Below are 19,122 nucleotides of genomic sequence, written 5' to 3' on the forward strand. Positions count from 1 at the left end.
GGTAGCCGTGTTAGTCTGGATCTGCAAAAGCAACAAGGAGTCCTGTGGCACCTTATAGACCAGGGGTCTCCAAACTACGGCCCGCTGGCCGGATGCGGCCCGCGAGGCCCTCTCATCCAGCCCGTGGAGATCTTTTTGTCTACGGAAAAAAAATTACGGAGATTGTTTCAAAACCCATTTGAAGCAGATGTGGCCAGTTGCCCAGATGAACTGCAGCTGGAAGTCATTGAGTTGCAAGCAAATGACCTCCTTAGGGACAAGTTCAAAATAGGACTGGTGGGTTTTTACCAGTTTTTGCCCAAGGAATACTTTCCTAATGTCAAAACTTTTGCATCAAGGTACCTTTCAATCTTTGGAACAACATACCTGTGTGAACAAACATTTTCAAGAATGAAATACGTGAAGAACAATTTGAGAACAAACTTGTCCGATGATAATCTCAGGTCACTGTTGATGTTAGGGACAACAAATCTAAAGCCAGAAATGTCTGCTATTTTGGCATCCAGGAAACAATTTCACCATTCACACTAATACAGGTGTTCATGTGTAGTGTATCAATGTGTTATTAAATAATAACTGAATAAAATAATATTAAATAAATAATTAAAAACAACATCCATGTTTTGATTGTTTTTTATTTGGACCTCAAGTGTGTAGTCAGCCCCCGAACTGCTGTTTGATAGTTAATGCGGCCCTCGGGCTGAAAAGTTTGGAGACCCCTGTTATAGACTAACAGATCATCTGTTAGTCTATAAGGTGCCACAGGACTCCTTGTTGCTTCTGTTCAGTTGTACTGCCCAGAATTTAAGAAGGATGTAGCTAAATTGAAGAGACACAAGGATGAGGAAAGGATTAGAAAACGTACATTAAGGCACTTCATTTATTCACTTTAACAAAGGTGAAGATGTAATTTGCCGCCAGTCAATATGGGGAACCACTATTTAATGACAGGCTCTTCCGCCCCACAGAGACAGGTATAATATATGGCTGTGTCTAGACTGGCCAGTTTTTCCCGGAAAATCAGCAGCTTTTCCAGAAAAACTTGCCAGCTGTCTACACTGGCCGCTTGAATTTCCGCAAAAGCACTGACTTCCTACTGTAAGAAATCAGTGCTTTTTAAGGAAATACTATGCTGCTCCCATTCGGGCAAAAGTATTTTTCCGAAAGACTTTTGCGCAAAAGGGCCAGTGTAGACATCAGAGATTTCTTTTCCGCAAAAAAGCCCCGATCGCAAAAATGGCACTCGGGGCTTTTTGGCGGAAAAGCGCGTCTAGATTGGCCATGGACGCTTTTCCGCAAAAAGTGCTTTTGCAGAAAAGCGTCCTGCCAATCTAGACGCTCTTTTCCGAAAATGCTTTTAACGGAAAACTTTTCCGTTAAAAGCATTTCTGGAAAATCATACCAGTGTAGCTGTAGCCTATAGGACCCAATGCTTGAACGGTAAAGCTAGCCTGATACAAGCTGGCTAAGGGTACATTTTTAATAGGCTAGGCAATAACACTGCAGCCTGCGGGGAGCCGCCTTTCTGGCATGTGGCCATGGATGGAGGCTTAACCTCGCCGCGGTGCTGCCTAGATCCTGTGTGACAGCCATGCCCCAGACACGCGGGCCCAGGCGCTCCCTCAGCGCCCCGTGGAAGCTGCAAGCCTGTCCCGCCGCACAGCGCGGCTCTGGGGCAGGGCGGGCGAACACTAGGCCCCGCCCCGGCTCTCGGCGCAGCTTCCTCCGTCTCCCACTTTAGCTCCGCCCATCGGTCCCCTGGGCTCCGCGCTGCCTGGCGGGCTGGGCCTGCGCCTGCGGAGGGAGGGAGCGCGCGCGGGGAGCAGCCATGATGGTGGGTGTCTGAGCGGCTGCGGGCGCCGCTGGGAGTCGGGCGGGAGGGGCGTGTGGCCGGGTCACTAACCTGTGCGCTTTGTCTCCCCCGGAGCAGGAAGGCTCGGACGACGGCCCAGATTTCCTCTCGGAGGAGGACAGAGGAGTAAGTGCACCTGCCCCGGGGCACCTGGGGCTGGGCCCTGTCCTGCTGGCCCCGGGGCGAGGGCCGGCTCTGTCCGTAGGGGCCCTGCCCGGGCGGGGCGAGGGTCGGCTCTGTCCGTAGGGGCCCTGGCGGGGTGGGCGCGGTTCCGCTTTGCAGGATCCGGCCCCTGTGGCTGGATATGGGGGGGGGAGGGTCTCTGATCTGCGGGTTCCTGGGCCCTTCACACTTGGTACGGGCGGTGGCGGGTACGGGCCGCCTGGGGGTACGGGCGGTGGCGGTTCTCTCTTGGGCTGTTGTGCGCGTTTTACCTTGATCTTAGTGCCAGTTGTGCGCCCTTAGCCCGTAGCTCCCGGCCTCTTAACGGTCCGGGTGTCGTCTGCATGTCATTGCGGACAGTGATTTATTTTGATGTTGTTTAAATGTTATCATGGTGTGTGGAAGGTGGGGGTCGTCTTCTGTCAGGAACTAGAAACCTCTGCTGAACAAGTACCTTCTAGCCTGTGATTTATGTTCCTCTCTTCCCACCATCCTTGTTTTTTTTAAAGCTATTTAAAAGTAATTTAATCCAGATTTATTTATATTGTAAGAGAGTCATGTTTTGCATATATATAGTTCCCACTCATATCTTATCTTCTCCCTTACGTGTGTTTCTTAAATTTTCTATTGTATTGAGCAGTGATGACAGGTATAGTAGAGCACTCTGAATTCCACCTTTAATTAGGGGCCAGGGCCTAGTTAATAAACTAAGATTATCATCTTTTTTCAGCAGATCTCCCACTGATGATAGTGGCAGGTTAATGTCACAATATAGTGTGAAACCAGGACATTTAGTAACAGAATTTTTGTTAATTATTTACTGTTCTGTGCCTCATGTTCAGTATCAGTTGGAAAATATTCTAACAATTGGGCTTGTATCTATTTCTGCCCTCTGTTTCTCTTCCTCTTCTGTCCTTGGACCTTCTCTATCCTAGAAAAATGTACTAATTTAACAAGATGAAGTGCATCAACAATGCTGTTGCTCATTTAGGAGGAATTGACCTTGACCAGCTAGATTGGGGAGGGGGTGTAGGTTTGAGGATAGCTAGCAAGTGATAATCTAGACACCCCTATGAAGATTGGGAATGTTTTAAAATGAAAGATGTGATTCTGAAAATTCCAAGTAGCCTACAAAAATACATCATACACACCATGTATTTGACACATCGGGCATAAAGTTAGGTACCGTGACAGAATTTTAAAGAGAGGAAGGTAACGTGTTAAAATTTTAATTGGATTTGGTCATGAAGTATAAAATGCAGTTGTTAAGAGGTCAGAAGCACTATTATTCTTACGAACAGCATTACACTCTTGAGCAAATGTAGTGCAGGGCCTTTGTAAGAATTGAAAAAATAGAATAAATGATTAGCGAGCACTTATAGCGCCTGCCACTGCCGAAATGAGACAGTGAATGTGATATTTCTCCATTATGTATGTTGGATTTAAATAAAATTAATGCATAAGTTGTCCTTCCCTGAAATATTAGATAGTGACCATAATTGCAGGTAGAAATGGGTCTGTCTACATCAGTAGACTGATCTTGTTTGAAAAATCCTGTATTTCTTCTCTCTCTCTCATGCTATAGGCTTCTGTAATAATCACAGTTCATAGTACTGTCTTGTTTAATCCCTTTACTAATGTGTTAGTCAAGGGTCTTGACTAATACAGCTTTTGGTAGTAGGAGCCTCTCTTTTCCTTTCACGTCCAGTGCTAAATAATCATTACAGAGCAACATATCATCATTCTTTCCCTTAACTTTTTAGTTGATTTTTTTTTTTTCAGATCCTGTATTCTGTTGCCCATTTATTCTGAATCTAAATCCCCAGTATCAACTATTAGGCCTGTTTGCAGGCTTTTGATAGTGGCTCATAATGTCATCATAAATGAAAGGAGAAATGGTATGCTGTTCCTAAGGCATGGCTGGGCAATAAAAATATAGCAGCCCACAGGGTTAGTCACTGATAGGCCACCGTAGCTATGTTTACCTGCATGTCTGCATGTTTTGGAGGGTCACATCTCTGGTTAGTGGTGGGAAATGTTGTGGCTTTCTGCCACTCACATTTGCCGCAAAAGGCGATTTGTGGCCGACGAGAGTTGCTGTTCTCTAGTGCCTGCAGAGGTACAGGTAAACATAAAGGTGGGGGGCCCCCTAGAACCTAATCCTGCAGACCAGATCCAGCCCATGGGTCTGAATTTGCCCACTCCTGTCCTAAGGGCTTGTTTTTGTCTTAATGTTGTAGTTTTAGTGAAGACACCTACACGTAGAGGGAGCTTCTCCCTGAGATGTGGTAGCTATGGTAGTTCTCCCATCAGTGTAGTGCTATGTACACTGCAGGTTAGGACAGTCTAACTGTGTTGCTCAGGAAGTATGCATTTTTCATATTGCTCAGTGATGGTTATATCAGTATAGGTCTGGCCTCAAATTGAGCTATTAGTCTTAAAACAATAGTAGCTCTTTTCTGTGGTACTAGTAAAAATAAGTGCTCTCTTTGTAAGTTGGTATTTCCCTGCGTCTTTTTTTGGGCATCTTCCTGTATTTGCACAGGTCATGTCCATACTCTGTAGTGAAAGACGATATACCGGCCTTAAATTAGGATAACTGAGTAACTCGCTGGGTATTTCCATATCCTTTCCTCAATAGAATTCAGCGCAGCTTAAAGAAAACACTGCTTCTGACCCCATCTCTTTGAGGCTAGGTTCCTTTTCTCTGAGGTGCCCGAAGCGTCATTACTTTTATTTTCAGATGAGTTTGTTGTTTGTTTGTGATCCTCTATTTTTCTTCTATGAATACAAAAAAACCCCAACAACCCCAAAGTAAAAGCTAAGTGATTTTTTTGTTTTAGTTGCTTTACAAGAAATTATACTAGGTGACAAAGTCTGAATAGAAGTATAGAAACATTACATGCTGTTTGGCATAACATAACTGCATGCCCATCTTTACAGCCTGTTGGTTTGGATTTTTATCATCTCTGAAAGTCGGCAGTGTGTAACCCAGGTTCTTCATTCTCCTTCCTCTCTTTATCAATAAGTCATCTGTTTGATAATTTTTTCTTTCAAGTAGTTATGTATGGCTTAGGGCAGTTTCTTCACTATTATGGCATGACAACATTGTTTTTGAGACAGTAACCAGAATACCAAATGTATTTTGATTGCACAGTGTCTCAAAGTTCCTACATATTTCTGATTGTCTCTGATACCATTTAGGGAACACTTCTTTACCTTGGCAGATAAAAATAGTCCTGTTGCCAGGCAAGCATAATTTAACATATTGGTAAACTCTCTAAGGTTTATAGAGAAAGTAAAATTTGTATCTGTTAAGAAAGCCATCGCAACAGAGTGTTCTTACTTGCTCTTTGCTTTTGTCCTTAAAGTAGTAGCTTGTGTTCAGAAAGTGACATTTAACATTACTTTTATAGTTTTCTCACTACATTAAAGAACAAGTTGGATCTCCTTAGTCTGGTACTGTCGGGAATTTGCCAGATCCAGGGAAGTCTCCTGCCATCGGCTCCCAAGCCCATTGCCTGCTGCTGGCAAGCTGCTCCAGCAGGCACCCTGCCTCGTCCTCCCCCACCTCCCAACCGGGCTGGGCTGCTTGCCCAGCTGCTGTGGGCTCTCTGGGCAGCAGAGGCTTTGACTCCTGCTGCGCGCTCCAGCTCCGGCACTGTGCTCCTGAGGGCGGACACAGCCTCTGCCTCGCGCTGCAGTGGGGCTCCAATCTCAGCCCTGAGCTCCTGGGGGCTGCCATGAGGCTCTGGGGCTGCTGCAGGGTTCCAATCCAGCACTGATCTGTGCTGCCAGGGGACTCCGGCATGGCCCCATGCTGCTGCAGGGCTCTGGCCCTGGTCTTGTGCTGCCCCCAGCCGGTCTAGCAGCCAGGTTGGCCCTCGACTCCTTAGGCCCTGGGCTGTCTGGTCCAGGAGAATCTGTGTTTCTGATGGACAATGGATGTTGCGGGACCAGAGAGAGACGGTTTTTGGAGGTGTAACCTGTAGCTTGATATTCGAAGCATTACTTAAAGCACTTTCTTCAGTGTGAATCTGAAAGAAAACAATGCAAGTTAGTACAGATTAGCAGGGACATTGGTGCTTTTTTTGCCTTTTGTCATAGGAAGTATGGGGTGTAGATTGCCTGCTAGGATCATCTGGACATGTCTTGCCTAAGCAATTCCTTGCCTTTGCAGAGGCCTCAGTCGCTTGTTCTCTGCCTATAGCACACAAACAGTTTAGCTGAACTAAGGCATTTTAGTTCTCAGGAGACTAAAGAGTTGGACTAAAAAAATGAATATCTTGGGTGAAATTTAATGCCCTATAAGGTGCAAGAGATGAGTTTAGAATAGATAATTTTAATGTTCCCTTCTGGCATTAAACTATATAAAATAGATTTTTCTTCATTCTGTCACCCATGAAAGTCAGTTTACAGAAGTATTATTTGAATAACTCAAATGTGTCTCTTACCCACAATACTTCAAATTTACTATTAATGCTATTAAGGAAACTACCCTAGAAAATTATACACTTGTTTTTGCATGACACAACATTATACTTCCATACACATTTTGAAATTTAGACTTCACTTTAAAGGCTGGTAGTCAAATGGCATTCTTTGAAAAAGCTGCTCTGTAGGTGTGGTAAGAAACCTGACAGTTCAGGAAAAAACTACAGGGTGAACCTCTCTAGTTGGCACACTGATCCAGCAACATCCGTGGTCTGACATGATTTTAGTTTGCTGGATGATCACTTATCATGGCTGTGGCCAACTTTCCTGCAGTCTTATAAAGTTTGTTTACAGCCACCAGTCCTGACTTTGTGTTTTGTGCTGTTATTTAGCTCTAATTCACCCCTAAATGTTTTCTAAGAGCCCAGTATGCAATGGAAGCATCTGTAATGTTGCTAGACAACATTGACCTCCTGTGTTTCAGCAAATTCTCTGGTTTGGCACTCGTCAGGTCCTGAGGGTGCCAGACTAGAGAGGTTCAACCAGTTCAGAAACAAATAGCCAGTTGTTCCATAGCCAAAAATGAGTATCCCTTATTTAAAATGGCAAATAACTAAAAAATATTGATGGTGTAATTGGACAATAATGCACTAGAAGGTTTAAAAATAACTTTCATACTTTTAAAATGTTTGTTCCTTAGTTATTGCAAGGAACAGAAACTGAACTCTTGACCTTTCACCTTTACTGTAATTTGTTGAATGAATTCTGATTCAAATCTCCATGTGAATATACTGTAGTATTAAATACTATTTAATCAAGCCTCCTGTGCTTTGCAAAGTTGCACAAGGTGAGATTTATTTCTAAATAGATATTAGCGTTGCTTATGTATAAAGCTTTTTAATTTGTATGAGTTTCATGATACCTGCGAGAAAAGGACGCTAATGCCCTACTCCTCCAGATATGCTAGCATATTTCATACATGTCCTGCAAAACAGGACTAGAGGAGAGGGTGTGTGTGGTCTTTTTTTTTTAATCAAATGACTTTATTCCATGAATGATCTGGTGTACAGAGTGAATTAGGGATATAACTCTAGACTGTCCACTCTCATAGTTCCCTTCATTTTCTCTTCAGTGGGATTGGGCTTTCAGCTTCACACTAATGGAAGATTTCAGAGGTGTAGCCGAGTTAGTCAGTAACAAGAAAAACTTAAAAAACAACAAATAGTCTAGTAGCACCTTAAAGACTAACAAAACATGTAGATGGTATCGTGAGCTTTCGTGGGCCCAATCCACTGTTTGTAACCTGGAAGTTTGGGTTTTCCAAGATAAATCAGTGTGCAACTTGGACTGTCCTGGTATTATAGCATGTAGATCCTTCTCCTTTGTCTTCTTACCTCTTTTTATTTTACTGCTGTTCCCCATCTCAGGAGGTATTCCTGGAAGAATTTTTTGCCAGAATTCTGCCATTGTGGGTGAGGGAGGGATATGCAATCTAGAGGAAAGGCAGCCATCATTGTTCACCCCCTTATTTTAGAGCCCAATTTTTTTGTTGTTCTTTTTTTTTGGCACCCACTGAGATTTTTTTTGGGAGGGGAGGGGGAGAATTGAGTGCTGTTAGCTAGGGATGGGAAAATGTAACCATGTAAATGGGTAACTGATGAGCCTGGGCTCATAGGTTAATGTTCACCATTACAGGCAAGCTCCCAAGCCTGCTCCCCGCACACCCTGGGTCCCGAGAAGCTGACTGCCACCCCATCTGTAACAAATGACATGTTCAACAGTTACTTAACTACACACATTTTCCTTAGTGTTAGCCACAGGACTCAAATCCTCAAATGCTGAAATCCCCATTCAGTTCTGGCTTTAATTTTTCCTGAGCACAAGTGAACCATCTGATCTAAAGCTTCTGCCGTGGCTGTGAATTTTGTCTTTAGTTCCATTTCCTCTTGGGAGTTTCTGATAATTTTCGGGCTGACTTACTGAAATCTCAATTAGAGCCACTCTACATGTTCTACAGTAGAAATAAAACTGAGTTTGTGCCTGTTTTGCTTGATCAAGTAATTTTTCTTAGCTTTCTCAGCCATCATTAAGGGCCTGGGTGTGTGTGGTTAAAATAGAAGTCAGAAACAAAAAGAGTTTCAGTGTAGTTTGAATAAAATTATTATCTTGTCAGTTAATGAGAGCATATTTGTGATAATCCTAGCACATCTCTGGCCATCCATCATCGCTAGAGTAGTCAAGATGAGAGTTTCCAATACAAAAATATTGAAGACTTTTTAAAAATCAGGTCTTGTATACCATAAAGAAGATATGTCACCAACTCCCTTCTGAGGGCACATTTAAAATTATCCATTCATATTACATGCTCTTTAGAGTTGTGTGTTCGCAAATAATAAAATGTAAACAATTTGAAGAAAAATCTTTCTATTTAGAATTAATCTTTAAAATTTACAATATTTTGCTCTTCTGAATTGTGAGTGGTTTAACAAACATAATATACAGGCAGTCCCCGGGTTACATACAAGATAGGGACTGTAGGTTTGTTCTTAAGTTGAATTTCTATGCAAGTCGGAACTGGTACATATTGTAGGGGAAACTCTAGCCAAACATTTCTCCAGAGCTCAGTTTTATTCTCCCACACCTCACTTCCCTTAGTCCTTTATTCTCAAGCTGAGGTGTCTGCTGAGAAAAGCTGCTCCGCGTCTCCCTGGTCTGCTGGGGGGAAGCAGCTAGTGCGGGGTTGCCTCAGCCCGTTTGTAAGTAGGGATCCGATGTAAGTTGGATCCATGTAACCTGGGCACTGCCTGTACTGAGAAATGTGAGTACTCATGATAGTGCACAGACAAGGAAACATAGTAAATTTAAATAGCCATGTATGGTTGTGCACTGAAAGATATGTAGGTTGGAATTTTTTTTTTTTCCACAGGGTGTATTTTTTATGTTTTGTAAGTTTTCTTCTTTCCATCTGCTGTGTTATGAGGGTGCCCATCAGTGCAGCATTAGCTCTTGATGAATGAGAAATAAAATGTTTTTTGTTACATTTTTGTTAATTTTTATTAAGACTAATCTGATGTTCTTTGTTTAGCTTAAAGCAATAAATGTAGATCTTCAGACTGATGCTGCCTTGCAAGTGGATATTTCAGACGCTCTTAGTGAGAGGGATAAAGTGAAATTCACTGTTCATACAAAGGTAAACCCAGCCTTGTATCTGGATGAGGCTTAAGTATAATACATTTACTAAAATGAGTAATAATTTATCATTCAATGTACACTATTAGCTTAAAGTAATCATCAAAGAATATTCAAGTTGTGTATGTAAAATTTGATTTTAAAAGGTAAAACCATAATTTACATATTTAAGAAAATTTTCCTGAGATTACTTATAGATTACTGTATTCTGCCTTGTGATTCTTGCCAGTCTGACTGTTAGAGCCTTTTTACACACGCTTGTATTCTTAAGCCCATTGTGTATTGTTTTCTCTGTTGTTCACTTCAGACGTCAACAATGTACTTCAGAATAGTAAGATGATCAGGTTTACATTTCAATTTTCTAAATAATGTATAGCTTGATTTGATAGTTTTAGGACTGTCTTCATAATTAGTTCTAGAAAACTCTTCCTTTTTTTTTTATAAAGTATTTGGAAAATGAACTGTTCTGGATCCAGCTTAGTTTAAGGTTGTTTTATTGTCTTTTTAGTTGTAAACTACTTTTCAGCATTGAGATTATAGAATTTTGAGAGTATAGAATCTGATACAGTAATGTAAACATCTGAATTCTTAAATCTGAATAACACCCCTTCTTTGCAGAGTTCTTTACCAAATTTTAAACAAAGTGAATTTTCTGTTGTTCGGCAACATGAGGAGTTTATTTGGCTTCATGATTCTTTCGTCGAAAATGAAGACTATGCAGGCTACATTGTAAGTATTATAAACATCTTTTATATAAACTGTAGACTGAGAACTTGATTATCACATGTACTGAGCACCTATACCATTTAAAGCTAACAGCAACTGTAGATGCTCTCCTCTCTCAAAATCAGGGCCTGAAGCTTCACTACATAGCGTTAGGCAATGTTACAAAGTCAGATGTTGAAACAAAATTCTTAGGTGAGCCAGAGTAATTTTTGTTATAACGTGTTTTATTATATTGTGCCAGTCTCCTCTTTCCTTCAGGAATTTTGAGTGGCTTAATGTTACACCTGTATTGTTTAATCTTCTATGTTTAATTTAAACTAGTGAACTGTGAAACTTGATGTACCTGTTTCATATTTAAAATATTGTTTAAGTTGTTTTGTTTCCTTTGTAGCTGGAATGGCAATAAAGAGTTCAATATTAAGCTGTAAAGTCATCAGTGCTCTTGGAATTTTTTTCCATTACTAATTATTTCTCTAGGAGCAGCAGAATCAATTTTCACTCTTTACTATTTTCTCTGAATTAATTCATATGGTTTAAAGTAGGATATAAACAATCTGTAATTTAGAGGACTTCCCCCTCCCTCCCTTCCATTTGGACTTATTTCAGGCTTTTAGCAAATGTAACTGCTTCGGAGACATACACAATGAAAAAAATTGAACACAGCTAGTGTTAATCATCAACAAATTGTTTTAAAATGGAAGTATTTGACATTTAACTTTTTGATACTTTTACATGTTTGTTTGAAGTTTTTTTTAAAAGCCTTCAAAAATTTTTTAAATCTTGTGTTCATTACTTTTATCCACGTTCATCCTAATAAATCATTTTACATGATCACAAATCTGATGGTTCTACTTTTTAATCCTGAAAAGGAAAAGCTGAATTGTGAGTAAAAGGAACCTGTTATCCTATGTTACATCTAAACTTAAAAAAAAAAAGGCATCATCAGTGCTTAATTGTAGATACTCAGCACAGTGACTAGAGGGTTCTCCTGTTACTATAGTTTATCTATGTCTCTAAGATATTGCATATACTAGCCGGTTTTATTGCCAAAAACTGCCTTCGGGCTGCATGTGGCGTTTCAAAGCGGCAACGCCACATAGAGCTCAGGGTCAGCTGGCAACTCCCCCACTGGCCCCATACTCCCTGCAGCACTTCTTCCTCTGAAGGCTGTTGCTACACTTCAAAGGTGGAGGCGCCCTTATCAAATAGTTGATGCAAATTGCATCAACTATTCGATTAGCCAGTTAATCAAAATTTAATATCCCTAGACACTACTGGTTTTTCTGTTGACAAGAGGCCTCTGTATGCTGTTGATCTCTACTGCCCCGCAGGCATGCCCTCCTTTCCTTTGAATGGTGTGGGAAGTATCTGACAACTGAGTGTGCTGCTCTTGTTTGGGGAGCAAATCATTGGAATGCTTCTGTTTCTGCCTTGTATTAGGAACACAGCAGAAGTATGCTGCTGCTGCAGGAGAGTGGGGGCAAACTGCTGCGCTGCTTTGACATTCCGCAGCTCAAGCTACTCATGATTCCACTCCCAGCAGCTAAGGAGACTGTGGGAGATCTTGGAGGGAATCCCAAGATGCCCAGGAATCAGCTGTGCTTTCCCACCATTCTACACTGTGGGATACACGCAGTGGCAGCGTATTGCTCTCTCTGTTCACAGTGGTACCCCTAGAGTGGAAGTGATCTATTAGAGGGAGCAAGCGTGAACACCCTCTGTTGAATTTTGGGTGTTGACGTAAGTTTTGTTGACTCAACTTGTTGGTGGAGATAAGGCCTAAGAGGTGGTAGGTAGGTCACTGGAAGAATTAGCACAGTCTACTCTGGGACTTCAGTTGGCCTTGTTAGTCTACTAGCGTGTGGATTTTTCATTAGAGACTTAGCTATGCAGATATTCATTTTCAGTGCAGATAAGACCTCAGTCAGCTGACTTATAGGACGTGTAAAAGAAACCACTTGGTTTGCTAACGTTGAAATTTTTCTGTGTGTGATAAGGACTTAATGTGAAATGAGAAGTCATGTTGACTTGAATATAATTTTTCTCTCTGGTAAACACCTAAAACCTAGATCATTGTAGTTGAAAAACTCATATCCCTGAGAAATGTTGTTAAACGGACCTAAACTAAGCCCTGGTAGCTGAAAGAATTCTTTTGTTGCTCTACCTACTGCCTCTCAAGGGGGTGGATTTACTACAGTGACGGAAAATCCCCTTCTGTTTCTGTGGTAAGGATCTATACTACAGTGACATAGCTGCAGTTGTGCTACTCTAGTGCTTGTAGTGTGCATGTAGCCTTATTAATTCAGGGACAGTATAGGCAGTGGTTCAGGGGAGCTGTACAGACCGGTACACATACTGGCAAGTTACTTTTAGCTGATAGGGAGTTTTTCCTACTATTCCCTGCCACCCATCCCTAGTCCTTCCGCTGGCTGCTGCATCTCTGTGTACAGGGTTGGGGGTTGGGAGGTGATATAGGGAGTGCAACAGGACTCTGAGGAGTTACTAGTGTTTATGTTCCTTTTCCTACTGCCCGTGCTGGTGAGGAAAGAAGCAGAACTGCCAGCAGTTCCTCTGGCTGCCATAACACTCCCAGCCTCCCATCTCCCCAGGTAATGTGGGATGGGGAGGTAAAGAGCCAGGGGTCCTGAGCTGGGGGCAGGGCAGAATCATGTGAAGAAGTCACGTGACTCCCCCTTAGCTGGTGTGCCTCCCTCCCCCATACTGGTAAGAACGCTTTATTTGAACTACCAGGTTAATTGTTTTAACTTTTAGTGCACCCATATTATAACTCAAATTTTACCTACTGTATCTTTATTTACTGAATGTGAAGTTCCTATCTTTTTTCCAGCAAATGTTTTTTAATGCCAGCAGCCTAGCAATAGTCACATGATGTTCACTGAATAGTTGAAAACTGATTCCAGTATCATGCTTTTCAGAAATTGAGTGGAGATATTAAAACAAGTTTTGAAAGTAACTTGGCAATGTAATTAATTATTCTGAGGCTTCTTTTAAATAAAACTTAACTCAAGTTAATTCAATGAATCAGAAATGGTGTTTAATTTTCATAAGATGTGTTGTAGGTGGGTTACTGAACCAGAAAATAACATTTTAGTAATATGAAAGGGAATCCATGATCTGAAAATGTGTTGTTGATGCAGCATGCTCCATAAATTGATCATTAAGTGATTTTTGCCATAAAGGTGTTAATGGGGAGCAGGGAAGAAAACAGCACTTCAGGTCTAAAGTTTTAAGCAACTTATGCCATGCCTCAACTATAGAGTTAAGTCGATTGATCCTAAGTCACTTTAATAACATCAGCTGAGCATGTCCATATAGTGTTTGTGTTGGCTTGAGTATGTCTGCAGTTGTTGCTCTTGCATTGACAGAGCAAGAGCTTTTTCATGGGTAGCTATCCCATGCACCTTGTCACCCTCTACAGCATGGAGCTCTGGAAATAGATTAGTGAATCACAGGTATGTGCTTGCTGACCTGTCGTGTAATTCTTCCATTCCATAGTCTTCTCTTGACTTTGTGCTGTTTTTCAATTGCCTTTCTAAGCTGTGCACCAGCACTCTTTGCCTGACAGCATGGATCCTGAGCTTCTGACCATTATGAACACAACGTGGCTAGTCCTGCAGTATTTCATGAGCTGTGAACAGAGTGAATTGGTGGTCCTTGCCCTGCTGTCTGCCTTGGAAACGAATAACTCAGGATTGTTGCTGGCATTCACAGAGCAGCTTGCCATGATGGACTGTTGGTACTGGGCTTAGGAAACAAGTACTGAGTGGTGAGATTCCATCATGATACATGTATGGGATGATGAGCAGTGATCTCAGAACTTCTAGATGCAGAAAGCCACCTACCTGGAACTGTGTGCAGAGCTCATCCCAGCACTGGCACCAGAGTGAGAGTTGCTCTTAATGCGGAAAAGTGAATGGTGATTGCTATGTGAGAGCTGGCAACATTAGATTGCTATTGGTCACTCACGAATTAGGCTGAAACAAAAGACAGGACTATGCAGCACTTTAAAGACTAACAAGATGGTTTATTAGGTGATGAGCTTTCGTGGGCCAGACCCACTTCCTCGGATCAAATTGGCCCACGAAAGCTCATCACCTAATAAACCATCTTGTTAGTCTTTAAAGTGCTGCATAGTCCTGACTTTTGTTTCAGCAAGACCAGACTAACACGGCTACATCTCTGTTATGAATTAGGCTGGACCTCAAGTATCCCTGAGGATTTTGGTGATGCAAGTGTGCAGGGCCAGTAACTACCACCAGCTATGAAGCACTGTGCCTCCTGGCAAAGTGCAGGAAATATTGCTTCAAAATTCAATTGAGATTCCCTTGCTGCAACAGAGCAATGAATGGAATGCATATCCCAATTCTGGCTTGCAGCCAACTTGTGGTGGAGTTTATCAACCAAAAGGGCTACTTCTCCATGGTCTTGCAGGTGTTGGTGAATCACCATGGCTGTGTTACTGTCATACATTTGAGGTGGTCAGGGAATGTGCGTGTTGCACGCATCTCTTGGAACACTGGACTGTATAGAAAGCTGCATGCTGGCTCTCTTTGACTAAAAGATTCTAATGGGAGCTGTGGAAATGCCCATGGTGGTTCTTAGAGTTAATGCCTGACCCTTGGCTTCTACTGCTTGTGAAACCTTACACCAGAAACATAAACAACAAGGAGCACTTTAACAAGAGGCTTAACAATGCTAAATAACCATTCTGTAGGCCTTTGGCCAGTTAGTCACTGACAATGCCTTTTTGATTGGTTAGACATCAGTGAGGAAAATATTCTGATGGTCATTGTGGCTTACTGTACTCTGCACAATACTTGTTAAATAAAGGGGGAAAATTTTTGTTAGATTGGACTGCTGAGGTTGAGCAGCTGGCTGCTGATTTTGAGCAGCCAGATACAAAGGCAATTAGTGCTACAGTGGGAGGCTAATTGGATCAGGGAGGCTTGGAGGAAGCATTTTGACAATGATTCCCAGTAATGCATCTGTGATTCATTTGGCTAGGCAATGTTTACTGGCTGCCTGTAGTGCTCATTTCCTGATTGTTAATTGCAAAGAGCAAATATGCTAGGTATGGCCACTGTGTTTCAGTATTGGCACTGAACGATATATGTCTGTCACAAATAGACTCATTTTATTTTATACTTGAGCTTAATAAAGAGATAAAACACAAACTTCTGATCAAACAGGGGCCATGAAAATAAAGAACAGTCTCATAGTTAGGACTCCAGCTTTTGTTGGAAAATAAGACTGTAGGCATGGAGTACACTGGGATACTCTGAGGGACTGGGGACACATGAGGAATGAAGTGGAGGAGTTGGAGAGATCATGGACTGGAGCTCTGGGGAGAGTCAGACATGGATGTGCTCAGATTGAAGGTTAATGAGGAATTTCAACATCTCTGTTGGGACCTTCAGCATTTGCTCCTGTCCCAGTCCCCTTTTCTGCCCATTAAGCCTGAATCTTTTATTGATTGTCTCCATCAGTGCTCTTGTTTTGCTATGAGCTGCATCTGCTGACAGCAGCACTTTGTGAAACATATCCTTACATCTCCTGGGCTGCTGCCTTATTTAACAGAGGCATTCCCTTGGTTTGGAGAAGTGAATTGTCAAGGGCACATCTGTAGAAGTCAAAGAAATAAATGAACGGAGTCAGTATTGTGAGTGCTCCCAGCCATGAGTCACAACAGTTACACACGTCTGTCATCTGTGTTAGCCAGCAAACAGTTAAGTCTCAATTTTGAGCCCACATGATGGGGAGAGCTGGGCAAGGAGGAATAGGCAAGAAGGTTTCGGTAACCAGGTTTGGTAACCGGTAACCAGGTTTTGCTAACCGGATTTGAAACCACAGAGGAATACTTTTTAGGGTCAATCAAAGATTTCTATTTTTCTATTTACTTTATAATTAGTTTTCCATTTAAATCAATTCACTATCTTTGATTCTTTTAAGACAGTGTAATATACAAATAAAAAGTAGAAAAACAGTATAGTTAAAAACCAAGAAATAATAACTCCTCCTACAGATATTCCCTCCAGATTTACTTGTAAACAATTTGTGGAGTTATCAAATATATAATACTCACATTAAGAAAGATAGAAGCATTGCTTAGATTCAGGAGATACTTTTTTCTTCATGTCTCTCCTTTTTTGGATTTTTCGTTGCAACTTATGACCGGTGGTGTTTCCCTTTCGGAGCTTATGTGCGGCAGCAAGATTCAGCGCTAGGGAGGAAGCACTGGTTGATCAGACCTAGCTTTTTTGGATTCACAACCTGTCCGCTCTTGGTTTGTTCCATCCAACCTTATATACCCTATTTCGGTATTCCTCCACTCACCTGACAATTGTTGACGTAAGATTTTTGTCGTCTCATTCTGCCCTTTTAAAACTTTCGTCTGCTCCATTTGGGGTAATCAGCACTTTGTTGCATATTGCAGTCTGAGTTACTTACTTCCCTAAAAGTGTGGTTACTGTTGGTCATCCAATCAAATTTTTTTTTTCTTATGTCTCCTGTATCTCACAATGCTGCCTTTCCTTTACACTTACAATTAAACTGGTGCTCATTTGCCATATTCTGGGTAGGCTTCACAGAAGGGACACAAAGTGGTTTGCCAAGTGGCTTATTGTAAACAGGGAGCCTGTTTTGACTATTGGTTCCTTTTCCCACAGTCTCGGGTATTGCAACCTGATATCACTCCCAAGGGTGCATATCCTACAAGTGTGTAGCTTTAGACCAGCTCTGTAAGCAACTTCTCTGTGTTGCTCTGTTCCCTGCAGAAATTAATTGATGGGTTGCACAGCAATGTTTCCTATAGCAGGTAGAAGAGGCAGGTCTCCCATGGAACCATCAGAAGAAGAATGCCCAATACCCACAGGAAAACTTCAGCTTTGACCCATTGTGTAAAGGGACAGGCTCAGTTAATTTTTCTTTCTTATCCATCCTCTACTATATAACAAGATACATGAGCTCAATCTCCTCCCACTATGCAGTATTGAAACACAGTGAGTGTTTACCAGAGTTCCGCTCATGCATCTTGTGTGGCAGAAATGGAGTGTTGGGACTGGCTAGGCCCCTCTAGAGTGGCAAAGAGGCCCTGATTTGCTTCATCACTGGACGATCCGTCTGTGTGCTCCATATTGTCCTCCAGCTCCACTCTTCATCCACAACTTTCTCATTGAAGTCCAATCCTAAGTTCCCTCTAAGCTATGTGGCCTCACAGCAGGCTATTAAGGGCCAAGCAAGCATGTAGCCCCAAGGGCCTGGAGAGCAGAGAGGTAGGGGGTGCATGGGGAGCAAGTTGCATGCAGGACTCTGGCCAGGGAGAAGTGCCTCTTCCCTAGCCCAGGTACTGCTGTAGTGAGAGAGGGCTGGGGAGGAATACTCACATCCCTCTGCAGCCCTGGATTGAGCTACACCCCCAAACACTTACTCCCTGGTCCAACTGCAGAGCCCTCACCGCCACCCCAACCTTCTGCCCTACCCCAGCCACACATCATCTCCATATTGGTGCACATAACAGAATTCTGTGCATGGATGTAAAAAAAAAAAATTGGTTGTCAGCTGGCTGCTGCCTCCAGCCTTCCTGTAGTATCCCTGGGGCTCTTGTTGGAGGTGGGTCACTACTCAGGAGGCATGCAGTTCTTTATAGAAGCAGCTGGTCTTCAGCATCACATTAGATCAATGATTAGACTCCTTGCCTTTTGGTATGTTTCCCTCAGCTCCTTGATTTTTGCATGATGCTGTTGTGTGTCCATTTTGTACCCTTCTCCTGCTTGCCACTAGCAAGCTGCCTATAGGTATTGACATTTTTATACCTGGTGCTGAGCGGTACCTGCACAGCTGCCTTCTCTCCTTATGTACTCAGAAGATCCCGCATTTCTGGTGTGTTTCAGGCTGGAGACCATTTGCTATGTAAAGCCAGCAGGATCAGTTGAAAAAGATGCTGTGTGAACTGTGTACTCTGAGCAAACTGGAAAAGGCATTTAAAAAATTCTTGCCCCTTTAAATGGGGGAGGGACTCACACCTGTGTACCTTCAGGGCAGCAGAGTTCAAACTGCTTGACAGAACCATCATGATGGGCATTGTGGAACACATCCTTGCCAGCTAAAGTGACATAATCAAGAAGTGGTTATACTGATGCTGCATTGCTTTAGCTTTGAGCAAAAAGGTCTGTATGACTTGTGGAGATGGTTTTCTTATGTTGGCATAGCAGAAGAGTTACATTGGCAGAAGATGCCTTTCAGTGTGTACACAGCCGTTGTTTTGTTGACAAAAGATGACTTTTGTCACTACAACTGTAGTTGTACACTTAGGTTTTAATTTTACTTAAGAAGGTAAGGAATTTAAGAGTACTCTGACTCATTTCACAGATTCCTCCTGCACCACCCCGGCCAGATTTTGATGCTTCAAGGGAAAAGCTACAGAAACTTGGAGAAGGAGAAGGATCGATGACTAAGGAAGAGTTCACCAAGATGAAACAAGAACTAGAAGCGTATGTATATTTTATACAGTGCTTTGTGTGTATGTTTTAATTGCCTCTGCTATTCCATACTTCTAATCATTTCACAACAGTAATCTCTTCGGGAAGATTTAGGTTTGAGTATCCACAGTTCCCACATAACCAGTGTTCTCAATTATCATGATCAGAGCCATCAGGAAAATTGTAGAAATTGTTGCCCAGAATTATGAGAATTTTATAAAGGGGATAATATGAATACCCACTCAAATGGTTAGCTTTTTT

At 42.2% G+C, this 19,122-nt stretch overlaps 1 protein-coding gene across 1 annotated transcript in view; it reads left to right on the forward strand.

Annotated features, from left to right (window-relative positions):
• Window positions 1-1,725: 1,725 nt before the first annotated feature.
• SNX6 (sorting nexin 6) overlaps window positions 1,726-19,122 on the forward strand; it is a 45,246-nt gene continuing 27,849 nt past the window's right edge. Inside the window, exons 1-5 of the mRNA XM_075926942.2 lie at window positions 1,726-1,834; window positions 1,931-1,978; window positions 9,534-9,638; window positions 10,256-10,366; window positions 18,752-18,873. Coding sequence (XP_075783057.1) covers window positions 1,829-1,834; window positions 1,931-1,978; window positions 9,534-9,638; window positions 10,256-10,366; window positions 18,752-18,873 — 392 coding nt within the window. The 5' untranslated portion in view covers window positions 1,726-1,828. The remainder of the gene's footprint in view (window positions 1,835-1,930; window positions 1,979-9,533; window positions 9,639-10,255; window positions 10,367-18,751; window positions 18,874-19,122) is intronic.

The sequence above is a fragment of the Pelodiscus sinensis genome, chromosome 5, assembly GCF_052426305.1.
Source record: "Pelodiscus sinensis isolate ZL-2025 chromosome 5, ASM5242630v1, whole genome shotgun sequence".
Classification (NCBI taxonomy): domain Eukaryota; kingdom Metazoa; phylum Chordata; order Testudines; family Trionychidae; genus Pelodiscus; species Pelodiscus sinensis.